This window comes from Falco punctatus (genome assembly GCF_963210335.1).
Source record: "Falco punctatus genome assembly, chromosome: 5".
In the NCBI taxonomy this organism is placed as follows: Eukaryota; Metazoa; Chordata; class Aves; order Falconiformes; family Falconidae; genus Falco; species Falco punctatus.
In genome coordinates, this window is record NC_137584.1 from 87,104,123 (window position 1) to 87,119,004 (window position 14,882).

The 14,882-nt window shown below is 44.7% G+C and overlaps 1 protein-coding gene across 3 annotated transcripts in view; it reads right to left on the minus strand.

Annotated features, from left to right (window-relative positions):
• Positions 1-49: 49 nt before the first annotated feature.
• The window catches only part of SMYD3 (SET and MYND domain containing 3), a 419,824-nt gene continuing 404,991 nt past the window's right edge, over positions 50-14,882 (minus strand). For all 3 annotated transcript variants that reach the window (XM_080390483.1, XM_080390484.1, XM_080390485.1), the window contains exons 11-12: positions 8,081-8,189; positions 50-754 (exon numbers count right to left, since the gene is read on the minus strand). In XM_080390483.1, the coding sequence (XP_080246609.1) occupies positions 647-754; positions 8,081-8,189 (217 nt within the window). In that variant the 3' untranslated portion in view covers positions 50-646. The remainder of the gene's footprint in view (positions 755-8,080; positions 8,190-14,882) is intronic.

The window sequence follows — 14,882 nt, forward strand, 5'->3', positions numbered from 1 at the left end:
GGAAGTAGTCAAAACAGGGAGAAAACAGAGTAAGCAATTTCCACATAGATACACTTTTGATTAAATTTTTTATTCAATCCATTTTAATATTCAGTATTATAACATATGAAATGCAAGAAGAAGAGGTACAGAGCCCTGCAGATATATTGGCAGGGAGGAAAAATCTCATTTAGAACATTGGGAAACTTACTTGATGTCAAAAAGCAGTGGATCAGGCTTTTGGAAACCACACCTAAGAGCAAGGCAAAGGGAAAAAATATATTCTTTATATTTATAATGTGTCTGACACAAGTTCCTTAACTGCTGGCAGAAACTGTATAAAAAATTGACCGCTGATAGCAATGAATTTGTATCACTTCGTAACTGATGAAGACTTCATATGCATTTCCCAATACTTATCATCAATTAAATTAGGTGTTGTAAATTGATAATTAGGTATGGTCAATTAGATTGTTTGGTAGAAAACTGCAGATATTCCTCCAAACATCAACTCAATTCATATCATACGGCAAAACTAATACTAAACATTTTTGTAAAGCAAGTAGGGCCTAATGAAAAGACACCAAAATCCTCAAGAAGCTTCCCAATGCAATGAAAAGCATTTGATTTCCTTTTTCCTTGAATATTTTCTTTTCCAGACCAGAGGTTATCTTTGCTGTACCCTCATGACGGCCTCACACTGCTCCTTTATCTCCATCAGGGCTTGCATCAGGCTGTGATCTGGCCCGTGGGTCACCTTCATGATGTTATAGGCCTTGAGGAGACAACAGAAGGGACAGGTTAGTCACCGTGCAGATCCAGCAGAGGGGCTGGGCCCTGCAGTGGGGCAGGGGTGTAGGTACGGCCCCTCGGGCAGCTGGCAGCGGGGGACTGGATTGCATGGCACAGCAGAGACAGGAGTGAAGCATCCCCAAGTGTGTAATGCTTTGTCCTTGACAAGGGAGGAGACACCAACACATTAATATTCTTAGGTGTTAAAGCCCACAAAAAGGTTGCAAAGATGGATGTTTGGAATAGTAAAGCAACTGAGGCGTGAAGGCCATTTTAAGACTGGTCAACTACAGCATGCAAGGTTTTGATGCGTTATTTAGAAGATGGCTGTGATGTTTATAATGTTACTAGCCTCAAAAAAAAAAAAAAAAAAAAACAACAGAAATGGACGAATGCTTAACCAACAGGATAAAAAGTGCCTGAATTGTATCAGGAGAAACTATGCACAGCACCAAACAAATGAGTGAGAAACTATGCACAGCACCAAACAAATGAGTGCATCAATAGTTTCACTCTGCAAAGGCACGCAGGGGAATGGGTCTTTGCAGCTTTTCCCAGGGATTATTTTCTCTGTGCATTTGTCACCTGCCATAGCTAGGCCAATTTACACTCGCTGATATTGCCTGTAGTGCTGCTGATTCCCTGCCACCGATACATCTGAAATGTTCTTTGCCCAGCTCATGTTATGTTTAGATCATCACTTTTCATATGACATTTCTGCTTCGTCCTTCTATTAAATTCCTCCTGCAAGGAGAGAAATACCAGATGGTAATGGATGCAGCACTTCTGAAGAAAGAACAAGGAAGCTAGAAGTGTACTGGCAAGAGAAAAAGACATCAGAAATTTTTCCTCATCCCAAGCTGAGGAATTGCTAAAAACTAAATGAAGCCTGTGTTTCAATGGGTTCCTGGTCCAGTCAACTGACAAAATTCAGCTAAATCAGCTTTGGACTGCAGAAAAAGGTTCTTTTTGGAATCAAATGTTGAGGTAGGGGCCTCATTTAAATTGGAAAGGTAAAGATGAAAACAAATGTATCCTTTAGTGGAATGAATGAAAGCCTACTTCCAAATTCTAGAGACTGGAAAGCATATGGAAATTCTAGCACAGTTTATTTTTGCTTCAAGTTAGTTGATCCTTAAAAGAAGAGGGAGGCAGCAACAGATTGAAAGAACAAGTTGAAACAGCAGTCAAAACAAATCAGAGTGTGCAAGTTGCTCTAAAGAGAGTCAAGCATGTTCTGAGTTACCACAATGCCTTACCAGTGAATGATAAAACACTCAGTTAAACAGAACAATGGAAATGCTTTCATCACCCTTAGAAATGCCTCAGAAACATGAAATAAAATCAGAAATCCTTAATCTTTTCATATTTCTAGTTTAGCAGAAATACAAAGCTGCTCATGCTTTTCTATAATGTCTGCAAGTAAAAGTCATAATTACACTCACTGAAAATACTACCTGAGTTGTTCTTAGTGTTCTGCTTTTCCTAATTTAACATGCTGGGGAAATGTTGTAAAGAATAGATCAATGAAGTATTCAACATAGTGGAGTGTGAGGTATTAAGCTGTACAGGAGCTTTCCCCACCCCCACCCCCCCACCCCCCAGTAAAAAATTGAAAAGTATTGCAAAAAAGCAAGAATAAAAGCCAGTCCTTCCCTGGAAGAAACAGTGGGATGGAGAAAGATGAATGCTTGCGTGGTATACAAATCCCTGGATGGAGCAGAACAGGATAGCTGCAGGTGGGATGCCATGTGTGCTGCAGTGTAGCTGCACCCAGGCTAACTGGGAAGGGGCAGGACCACCCCAGGGCAAAGTGACCAGGTGAACTGGCCATGGATCCAGCCACACGTGGTGCACAGTGCTTGCATGCCCTGGTCAAGAAAGCTGATGGCTTTATTGTCAATGATGGATGCTAAGGGCTGTGCACCTGGATACATCTCAGTCACAGCACCGGGGCACCTGACCTTGCTCTTCAGCCCACATACAGGACAGAGGTCAGTGACAGACCCTGATGCACAGCTAGAGGTGCCCATATGGATATGCCTCTGTTAAAAGGCAAAAATCCCTTCTATCAAACCTAATCTTGAAATAATGCTACCACTGCTGACGTCTCTTTTGCCTCCAACATTTCCTTTCTATTTCCTTTCTTTCTTCAGTCTGGCAGATAAATGCACCCAGGCTTCATCTTTTTGTTTCCTCAGGGAGAAAATCATTCTCATGCAATGTACTGTCTCTACACTGCAGTGCCAGTCAGAACCAGCTGCATCAAAGTTAGAATAGCAATGACTTCTGTAATCCCCACATTAAACTGGCATTAAGTTATGTAGCTGTTTTTGCAAAGGTCAAAGCAAAACTGGGGATAATTTCACCTCCAAAGCAAGGAATCGTTTTAGTGGGCAGAAGCAGGAACATGTAGGCTCCCCAAGCACTCCCCTGCCCTCCGAAATCACACAGCTAACCAGCAGAGTTGAGGCAGAGCAGAGTCTTGTGGTCTGTGCGGCCTTCCTCTCAGCTAAAAAGAACAAATCTAATTACAAAAAACTACAGTAATCGCAAGACAGCAACGCAGGCCACAGTGTCATCAACCACATACCGTCTCCCTGAAGAATATCAGACCCATTAGATTAGCGGGACAGCTGTTGCTCCACGAATGCAAATGAAACGCTGCGCAGCCCTTTGTGCCTGATTTGCATGGGGATGGGGCAGGATGCCTGTCACCACAGCTGCGGGAACCGCCAGCAGATGCAGGACAGCACCGCTCCATCACCGGGAAGGCAGAGAAGGCTAGCGCGTGGTGGGGAGTACCCGGGGGTCTCCATCCCTCTTGATCGAGGGGGATTCCTATGCCTTACTAAAGCAGGCATAGGAAAAGCCAAAAGCATCACAGTTACTATCAAGCACGGCCGGTCAACAATTCAGCGTTTGAAGAAAATAAAAAGAGAAAGGGGATTTCTTTCCAGTGTTGCTGTGAAACCCAGGAGGCATTTAAACCCAATTCCCGTGCTTTTTGCCCCCACACCAGGGATTACAGTAAGAAGGGGAATTATATGGTAGCTATTGCAGGACTTCATGAGACAAGATGGCTATGCCCATAAGCTCATGGGAGGACAAAGGTGCTTCTGCGACCGAGCCAGCCGAGTGCAGGGCCCGCGGGGGGCCTGGCCGGTCCGTGCTGCACACGTGTGCACCCTCCTGCCTGCCCCATCCCCACCAGCCACCGCTCAGCGGCTGGGCACCCTGCCCGCAGTGCATGGCTACAGGCAGCCACCGCCACCCAGGGGATGGAGCAGCAGCCCTGACACCACGTCGTGGCACTCGTCAGCGTGCTTCCAGGGCATGGCACTGCATGGCACTCATCGGCGTGCTTCCAGGGCACGTCACGTCACGGCACTTGTCGGCATGCTTCCAGGGCACGGCGCTCAGAACGAAGTCGTCTCCTTGAATCCAAGCCTTCCCCACTGCACCCTGCCTGCCTTCCCAAACCGACTCTGGCTCTACTCAGGGGGTGGGCAACCAAGCGGGTGACCTTATGGTGCGGTGAAGGTAGCAAACGACGCCTAACAAATATCTGTGCTAAGGAGCACAGCTCAGGACTGATCCGGACACTTGCTAGGGGCTCCCCAGAGCCCCAGAGATGCAGCCCCATCCTGGCTCCTGCAGAAGTGCCGCCTCCCGGCAGAGAAGCTTCTCCCTTCACAAGACAGCTTGTTGCAACTTTTGTTATTGCCGCTTTTTACAGTCATTCCAGGCTCTTTAAATTAGGTTTGCCAGACTGGGCTGCAGCTCTGGCCTTTTGCTGACAAAGGTTTTCCTGATCTATAATTCCATTTGTCCTCCCACCATTACATCTTTCATATATATATGTCTATAAATTTAAAGATAATACATTGGTTGTACAATAAACCAAGGGCTACCTTCAGGTTTTATTCCAGAAGTGGAGTATTGCCTCTCTGTAACATTTCTCTTTCCAAAACCTGGCAAATTAGATTCTGCCAGGTCTAATATACTTTTGGGGAGTGATTTCTTTTTAATAGGTAACACAAAGCACTCCACATTATTTAAGCCTTCCTTGGGGGTGCAGGGAAGAGAGCTAAACCCAAAGGGCACTAAGAGTAAGGGGGTTCATTTTTGGGTGTTACAGAGGGCGGCAGTAGGGGCTGAGCTGCAGAGCTGGGTATGAATTGCTGCTGGGCTGACCGGACCGTGCATCTGATGCGGAGGCCGTCGGTCCCCAGCACTCCGAGGCTGTGCCTGATTAAACAGGATTTATATGTGAGGTGAATTTCACTCAGAGCTCAATTCCTCTGCACCTTCCACATCCTTCTCCTTAATGCCACACTGAAATTAGCCTGACGAGGATTCCAATGGGGTGCTGCTATTCAGTGTCAGAGTGCATTAAGAAGAGTAATGAAGCGGAGAAGGTAATCGAGTTTCTGCTCTGAGCATGTGGCATGCTCTGTTGACACATCTAATCACAAAGGGCCAGGCTGGGTTCTCAGATAACTCTAGGGTATTAGCTGAGCTAAGAAGGACACAGACCTGTTGGAGCAAGTCTGGAGGAGGGCCACGAAGATGATCAAGGGGCTGGAGCAGCTCCACTGTGAAGACAGGCTGGGAGAGCTGGGGTTAATTCAGCCTGGAGAAGAGAAGGCTCCGGGGGCACCTTATAACAGCCCCCCCGGTACCTAACAGGGGATGACAAGAAAGCTGGAGAGGGAATATTTACAAGGGTATGTAGTGACAGGGCAAGGGAGAGTGGCTTTAAACTGAAAGTGGGTAGATTTAGATTAGATATTAGGAAGAAATTCTTCACTGTGGGGGTGGTGATGCGCTGGCACAGGCTGCCCAGAGAAGCCGTGGATGCCCCATCCCTGGCAGTGTCCAAGGCCAGGCTGGACGGGGCTGGGAGCAACCTGGTCTAGTGGCAGGTGTCCCTGCCCATGGCGGGGGTTTGGAGAAGGGTGAGCTTTAAGGTCCCTTCCAACCCAAACCATTCTATGATTCTACACTAGGAATCACATCCTTTACTTCCAACAAACTGGGAATTATATCTTGCTCTGATTTGTTGTAGTGTAGAGAGCAATGAAGAGAATCAGTTTCCGATCTCATCCTACGCTTACAAATTGCATCGAGATATAGGATGACAAGAAGCTTTTCTCAGCTGTGCTCCCAGAGAGTGGGAGTTCGGTCTCCCAGTCTCACACATGTGGGTGGAAATGGGGAGAGGCTCTGCAGGGAACAGGCAAAACCACAACAGGATAAGTTTGTACATGGTTCTGCGTCTCAGCTGTAAAGCACTTACTGCGTCCTTGCGGACCAGTAATGGCTTGGAGACCACAGCCAGAGGTGCACTGAGGTATGGCATAGAATGGTAAGGAGCATCTTATTCTCCCTTTTCAGGGAAAAAGGAGATCACAGCTTGAAAAAGGGGTTTTAATTAGGCATTGCTCAGTATTTGAAGAATAATACAGTAGCAATCTGGCTTGCAATGAGCAACTCCTTCACTACAAACATCCGAAACCCCAACACAACCTCCACCTTCACTGACAAGCAGCATTCAGATCTCTCTAGAGGATTCACTCCAGTTTAATTTAGTGCAGTATCACATTAGAAATGCAATTAGAAGAATGCCTGTTGATATATTGTGGCAGCAGCAATGCAAATAGAAGCTTCTCTGACTGGGGTCTTGCTCTACCTCCTGAAAAGGAAAGTCTGAATGTTTGGAAATTATAAATATTACGGGGGAAATAGCAGAGCAGATTACCTGGCATATGACAGATATATGACTTACTTCTGAATAATGCATGGAAAATAGAATTGATTACTCTTCCATCTGCTCTTTAATGATCAGAATTGGCCATAATTTAAGTTAAATATATCAAGTGAAGATTTAAGTTACCAAGACTTAGTAAGACTGGCATCGTTTTAAATACTAGTTTATTATTTCAACATGTGGAAAGTATCAGTTCTTCAGCTTGCATAATTAATCGGGTGTTGCAAACAAATAGATATGGGGGTTGGAAAAAGTAAGTACAAAATACTAAGTTATCTAGAGAAGCATGACAGATGTTAACTTCATAGGGGATCCAGGCAGGAGTGAAACTCACTTCTCCCCCCCAGCCCCAGTGCAGACACCCATTCCCTTCCATCCCCAGCAGCTGCCCTACCTCTTTGCCACAAGACTAGCTGTCCATGCAAGCGTGCACCTTAACCATCGGGGACACACAGCCAGCTTCTGCACTTCTTTCCAAAACTGGGGCCAGCGCTGGGGCCTGCTCCTGCCCAGCAGCAGTGGGCCAGTAGCTGGGCCAGGTGGCTTTCTGCAGCACCAGCCAAGGTGACGAGGAGCCACTGCCAGGCACTGGAGGTGGGCTGAGAGGAGCCACTGCCAGGCACTGGAGGTGGGCTGAGAGACGAGAGGTGGAACCGCCTGGAGCATGTACTGTCCTCAGGCCAAGCTGACCACAAGACAATCAATAATACAAGGGAATAAAAGCCTAAGATATCTCTGAGGGGAACTGGGGGCAGCACATCTTCCAAGGGGAGAAAAACACCCTAGCAGTGATTGAGGGCTTGAGATGGGAAGCAAGTGAGAGCCTGCATCCTGAGAACATGTTACACATGGAAGGGGATTCTTCAACGTATTTAAGATGATACCAACAGCAATATAACAGCAGGATAAATGAAAGCCTGAGGTAGGAGGAAATTAATATAAAAGTCAGCTCAGGTACAAGAGGGATGGCTTAAAGCTGAAATGTAACTAGCAAAGCACCAGCTGCAAAAAGAGATCAAAGAAAGGAAAGACGATGATATAGAAATAGGAGGGATCAGGAAGCCTGCCTGTTGATTTGAGTGTGGCTCACAATAAAATACAAGCATTAAAGGTAAAGTTCTCCGTTCTGAAATCACAGATCCCTGATAGGGAATAAGGAGGGTAAGAAACTGCAGCTCTGCTCCTGTTCTTGCACTGTCAGTACTCCCAGACTCACTTTGCTATGGCAAGGAGGACAGTGTGAGGCACTGAGATATTTTTATCTCTTCGGATCTAATAGTAATTTTTCATCCAGGCACCTCTGAGCTATCAAACTGTAATTAGCAGTGACTGATGCTGGAAGAAGTCGGTGCCTGAAACACTGAGCAACAGTGACCCGTCACCGCACTCAGCTGCAGCCTGCGGAGACACCGCTGATGGAAAAAGCAGTGAGGAGTATGCAAAGGCACAAGGGACAGTCAGAGCAGAAGTGGGGGACACAGACAGCAGGTTGGGGGGAAGGAGGGAGGGGGACAGAAGAAAGCTGACAATACTGACCTGTTTCAAAGTCTCCAGTGCCTGAGGAAACATGTCCTGACTGTACTGCAGTTTGCCCACTCGCATCAGCTGCACAGCCCTCAGCGGATGGAAACCAGGATAATACAAGCTGCAGAGAAAAAGGAGGAAAAAGTCCGTGTCAGCTCTCACCTTCACAGTCACTGCCTCTGCTGAGAGCTATTAGGGTGGGACTGCAAAGTCATTGTGAATGTTAATAAGGTACTCAGAGAAAATTAGCTGCACTACTGAGAAGCATGAAATACTGACGGGAATTAGCAAATTATTACTCTCCATCTCAGAGGAATGCCTTTAACATTATCCTGTTAGAAAGTGACGGGAGTGGGATTATTTAATTCGCTACTGTTGGATAATACAATAGCATTTACTGTACTTAGTGTTGCAAACAGAGGTCGTTCACAATCTCGGGTCTCTGGAGAGGTATAATTTTAAGAGGAAGTTTCAGCAAGGAACCCAGTTCTGGATCCTCCAAGATGAAGGAGAGGGACTGCAGGGAATGCAGGTACCTAACACCAAGGCCACTGTTTCTGAGGGTTTGCTTGCTGCTCCTCGTTGTGGAAAGAACTGGTGCTGCGTGCCCAAGGGTACACCTCAGCCTTGGCTCGTGCATCTAGACAAGGCATCTGCTAGTGTGAGGACATGCTCCCATTCTTAATTAATTTCGCAGAGGCAGAGGTTTTCCATCAATCTCACTGGAGTTAATAAAGACAGAACTATGCTCTCCTTCTTTCTAGGAAGTAGATTGAGAGCAATGTCATTATTCATTCCTCTGCAGATGCTCTTGAAATGTCCATGCTTTCATGGTGACCACTCTGCATTTCCAAATCCTGCTGGCCTTTGGCTTACAACACCTGGACCTCAGCCCAGCCCTGTGCCCGAGCTGTGGCGGGCACGGCATCTCGGAAGAGCAACCTGGGGGCTGCAGAAAGCTGTGGATGTGACTTGCCTGGAACTGGCCAGCAGGAAATACGAGGTGAAGGGACACACCTGGATGTTACATCACTTGAAAAAGATCTTATATTTCTTTTGCCTAACTACACAAATAAAAGAATAAAAGTCTTAAGCACACTTACTGAAGACAAACACCCTATCCGATCAAACAGCATTTCACTTCCTCAAGTACACCGGTGTGCTTGAGGAGTGTCTAAAAAAATACAGAATTTGTCATGACTGCAGGAAGAAGAGCCAATAAGCTTCCTAAAATCTGCTCTTTGAAGAATTTGGTTTTGTGTTTACGCCAAACCTACCATCATCGGACTTCAGGGGAATTGCTAATGAATGATACCACTGCAGTCTGAAGGACACTTAAACCTGCATGAGTATGATTAAATGCATGCTGGGACATTAAACGATGTAAATTTGTACAGTGCAGAGGAATCTTCTGATAAATCTATGTGGCAATGAATGAGTTATCTGTCTCCATTACTTTTCAGTAATGAAAATGCAAACACGATTAAACACAAGTAATTGTTTAAATGGCTGCGTATCTGGCTGTCCTTCCAAATCTCAAATGAAGATGTGTAAACATCATGGAAAATGTTTTCACACCCAAAAATCCCTTTTCTGCTGATCCGACGCAGTTTCAGTGAAGACAAACAGAAACACATGGGAAGCATGCCTGGCAGGATCTCAGAAGCAACAGCTCCTGGTCTGCCAAAGCCTCTCATGAAGCAACAGAAACCAACTCCTCAATGAGAATAATCCATCCTGCATTGCCACCAGCATCACCCACTCAGCCCCCCTGTGGGATGCAGTTCAAGAAGGCTGGAGGGCCAGCAGGCAAGAGAGCAGAAAAATGGTAGCGCTTATCTCGGTCCAACCCGACCACTCAGGAGCTTCAAGGATCTGGTTAAACAAACACCAGAAAATTATCAGTAGGTTTAGTTTTAGATTTTGTTTCTGGTTATTGTACCAGTTAACGTGGTGCTATCTGCTACTAGTTGAATAGGGAAAAAATGCAACTAAGTGACAGGTTTTGGTGTGAATTAGCAAAGAGCAATAGAAAATGCAGCGCTAACACAGCACAAATGGGAGTAGTGAGCACGTGCACAACTTAGTAAAAATTGCAAAAAAGTGACGCCTATACGATTGTGTACTTCTGCCCTCACCTGTGGCTGCTGAAAAGGAAGGAGTTAAATGGTCGTTCCCTCTCCTCTGGGCCACAGAAATGCCAGGATGCCTGGGGCAAGGATCACAGTCACAAGAGGAGCCAGGAAGGCAAAGACTTTTGCAGGAGATAACTCATCTTTGCAGTCCCCACTAGACTGTCTCTGCTGTACCCTGACAGGTCTGATTCTTTTCCCACTGCTCCTTCACAGCCTCTTCACATCTCCATTTCACACCTTTCATCCTTTCAACCACCTTTTTCATGTCTATCATGTTCCTCTCCCTCCTGAATAACCAGCTCCATCCAAAATGCCAACAGGAACAGGGAACCTGGGCTGTGCCTTGCCTGCAGCCACCTCAGGGATGGCAGCTCACACAGACAAATCCAGGCTATGTTTTCATTCAGCAACGTGGCACCTGCTAAACATCACCTGGGCCCATCAGAATTCAGAACCTGCCCCTCCATGCAAACAGGTTTCTTTCCATACATTCACCTGCAGTCAGTAAAGATTTAGCATTGTGGTATATGCAATATTGGAGAAAACAGGCAGCAATTCAGCAATGTCAGGTCCTCAGCCCGGACTACCAGCCATAAACTAAAGCAAGTGAAAATTTAAGATGAAGACACAGAAGGAGTAAGTGTGAAATGAAGAACCCAGTGTTCATAAATATTTACAAAGCTGTTTTACTGAGCTGATTTATACTCTGATCTTATGCATGTACATAGTTATATTTGGCAAGCCTTACAACTGACATTTGAAACAACTGTTTGTTATCATATTCTAGAATAAATCTATTAAACTTTGGAACACCTTTTGTGGAAGCACATCCATTGAGTGAGTTTACTAGAGAAATGCAGACAGCTTGCGGCTCTTCTGGGAGACGTGTAAGTGAGAAAAATGCTGCTGGCTTCTCCCAGGCATTCCTAGGATTCAGTATTATGAAAAACTGGCATGGCAGAAAGGACTAAAAAGCAGTGTCAGGTACTTGTGAGCCAATTTATTATCCCCACACATTGCTCTGAACAAAGCCAAGTGGATACATTTAAGAATAAGGGAGACATTTACCAGCCAAGGAACTGGTACCTAAAGACTGTCAGCAAGAGACTAAGACAGCTATAGAGAAATACATGCTGTGAAACACGTTACAGCGTGGGTAGAGTAGGAATTCAATCTGAAAAGGATTTTATGAGATTTACCAGGACCTGAGGGACAGGAAGGGGAACAGTAACATATTGAAAGCTGAAATAAAGATAGTTCCGTGGAGTGATGTTTCCTGGCCCTTGGCACTGGTCAATGCTCAGTAGCTCGCTTGCAAAGAGAGATTAAACAGAATACAACAGCTAACAAGTAAAGCTGCGCTGTAAACAAGAGAATTGGAGGAGGCTGAGAAAGAGCTGTACATTTTGTGTCACATTTTCTGCTTATATAAGGCAGCACAGCTTTGTTCCCATCTATGACCAACAACATCCATGCTGGCTTGTGCCTCCAGCCTGTCCTCCTGCCTATCGATGGGTCCCCCCACTTCAGTGTCATCTGCAAACCACACAGAAGTGCCTTCTGTCACCTCCTCCAGGTCATCGATAAAGATGTTAAACAGGACGAGTCCCAGGACAGACCCCCATGGTACCTCACTGCTATTGGCACCCAGACAGGTATGACCCAACGGCCAGACCCTCTCGCGCTCACCACCCAACCAATTCTCCACCTGTCATCTAGCGCTCTACTCACCTGGACTGTAACACCCTAACTTGGGTGTTACCTCCCTGATCTTCTCGACTTTGCAAAGATAACGGTGAGCAAGCTGGCCAGCTCTCCCAACACCTTTGCTGGAAGTAGCCATCAGGTCTGATGTGTTTGTAGGGGTCACACGCTCCCAGGTAATCCCTGGCTCAACCTTTCTTCTGGGATGTGCCTGGGAGACGTCATAGGTGAGCAGTGGAGCAAAGGCGGCACTGTCTAGCTTACTATGCAAAACCTCAAAAGGAATCTATTTCCTAGTCACTGGGTAGCTTGCACCAGTGCTTCACTGTTCCAGGCACCAGCAGTTCCTGCATTTCAGTCACAAAATACAAGGATTCCAATTTTCACTAGGCAAAGACACGGCCCAGACTTTGTAAAGCAGTATCTGTTTCTAACACACCATGAAATCAATAGCTCCTCTTTGTAATTCATCTACAAGGTTTGCCTTGATTAACCCCCAGAGCAGTTGCTGATCACATATTTTATAAAGAAAAAAATATTTTTATTCAGTCTATATATTAGCTCTGAATCTCTCCAAGCAATCCCTTGAGTTCTCATGTAAAGGAAAATGTAAAGAAGACAAGCCTTGACAAATTTTAGCCAGTTCCTCCTATTTCTTAGTACTGTAGTTCCATTAATTCCACTCAACTTATCTCCCATTACAGGGTAAATAATGAGAGCTTTTTTGTTCTCTTGTGAATTAAAGCCTAGTATTAAAAAAAAAAAAAGACTATGCCAAATCACTTCCTTTTCTGATGCCTCATATTTTAAAATAAATAGACGCCTACCATTCCTTGTAAATCAGTCTGTGGGGTTAACGTTTACACTGTTGTCTTCAGCCTGACATAATTAGAAGCAGTCAGGATTTATAAAACCTGAAATAAGAGTCTGAAATGGAAATGTTACAAGGCTTTCTAATATGGTGACATGTATAAAGTGATGCTACACCTAACTGTAAATTGCTTCGCAGTACCTTTTAGTGCAAGTAAATATGACAGCATAAAACACATAAAGGGGTTTCAGGAGCCTCAGCAACAGAGAAGGAATTAAGAAGAGGCTCTCAGGCTTCAGCAAAGGTGGTGAGCAGAAAGCAGAGAGGATAGTGTAAGCCTCACAACAGAAACATACTTGCTACAGCTGGTGGAAATGTCCACCACCAATACAGCACCCAGTAAGTTCAACCTTCTCTTCTTTCTCTGACTCCTTGATTTCTGAACTGCTCAGTATTTGAGCACATTAATTAAAGCTGTTCATTGAACTGCAGCCTAGGAATTATTTTTATGTTGTCCAGTTATTTGTTTTTTCATTATTCAGTGATGTGAGACCGGTCATCTAATTCACATGATATTATTTCTACTCCTTGGCTGGGATGGTCAATGAGTTCTAAATATGGCAATTATGAGAAACATATTTAGGACAAATTTAAGGACAAATTATGATTTGTGCTAAAAAGTGTAAAACATTTGGTATCTATCATCATTTCCAGGCAGGAACTAGTTATTTAATGAAACTCAAAGAAATCATGTGCTGTGGGAACATAAGACAGGTGTTCTAAACTGTGCTCAATTGGGAGCTTACAGATCTTAATGGCAATGGTGCTGCTGCTGTTCAGTCCGATCTACACGGAATTTCACCTAGCAATTCCTGCCCCAAAATCAGTAATTTGGGGCTTAAATAGTGCTTAACAAGCAATGTTGTGTTTATGGAAAATGATCTTGAGCAGCTTTATACATAATATCCTCAATATTAGTATTTTTTAATAAGCACGAGACTTGTGCAAGAGTTTTGCCTGGAACAGCACAAGGTTACAGGGTTATTTTTGGAGGGAGTGGGAATGTGTTATCAGTACTGGACTAAGTGGCTCTGTTTTGCATGTTAAGTATTAGAAGCCTAGTTGGAATTGTAAAATTTCTAAGGGCAATAGATCTGTATTAACCTGTGTATAATCTTTAGGGCTCCCTGTGAAAGCCTTCTGAAAGAATACTGGCCTGGATTCCACGATAATGTTGCTTGGAATAATAATGGTGTCAACTTGTTACACTTTCTGGTTTCTCTTCCTCCTCTCTCTTTCTCCCTCTCTTTCTTTTCTTCTCTCAACAATTTTATAATCTCAAAATAAATTCCTATTTATCATGGATAGCCAGACAAGTGTGAACCAGTTCAGTACCTTCCCATTCCCCTTACACCTTCTGCAGCATCCGTGCCATTTTGGGAGCAGCAGGCTAAATGCTTTACCTGTGGCAGACCTGATAGACTCCAGCTTCCCTGAAACGTTTATTGTCCATTTTATCTCCCCATCACTGTGTCTCATGGAGATGATCAAAACATCAGTGAACAGTTTAGTGCTGGCATCGCTCTTTTCTATTTTCTCCCAGATTTGACCTCTCTCACTTGGATTTTGGGATCAGCTCCTCAGCACTAGCTGGGAGGTTTTCCTGGAGGTAACTGCTAGTGCACATCCCTAAAGCATTACAAAAAAGCTTTGCCAGTGATGAGAAGACATTACTATTGTTATTATTATTAGAAAATTTATGCTGGGAAATCTCTAGCAAGCTAAAGCAGGAAAAGTTACTTTCTGGTACTCTTGCATAAAACTATTAATTACCACTAAGAGAATTACTATTCTGGTTTAACCAAATAACAGTAAAAAGTCGGCAACACTTTCTGAGCCAGCTGTGGCCTGATACCACTAGAGATGTGTAGACCTAATGCCACTACTCCAAGTTCACTTGGAAGTCTCCATACTCTTATAATATATCCTGGCTGCACATTTTTGCAGCCTAATTTAAACATGCTCTCTATCTGTGTTATTGCTGTACTGGCAAAACTCTGAGTAACCCCAATATCAAAATTTTTACCAACAACCCCAACTCGGGCATGAGCCTCATGCCACAGAGCACTGAAGAGCACAGCATGGTGGCCCTCGTTCCACGCAG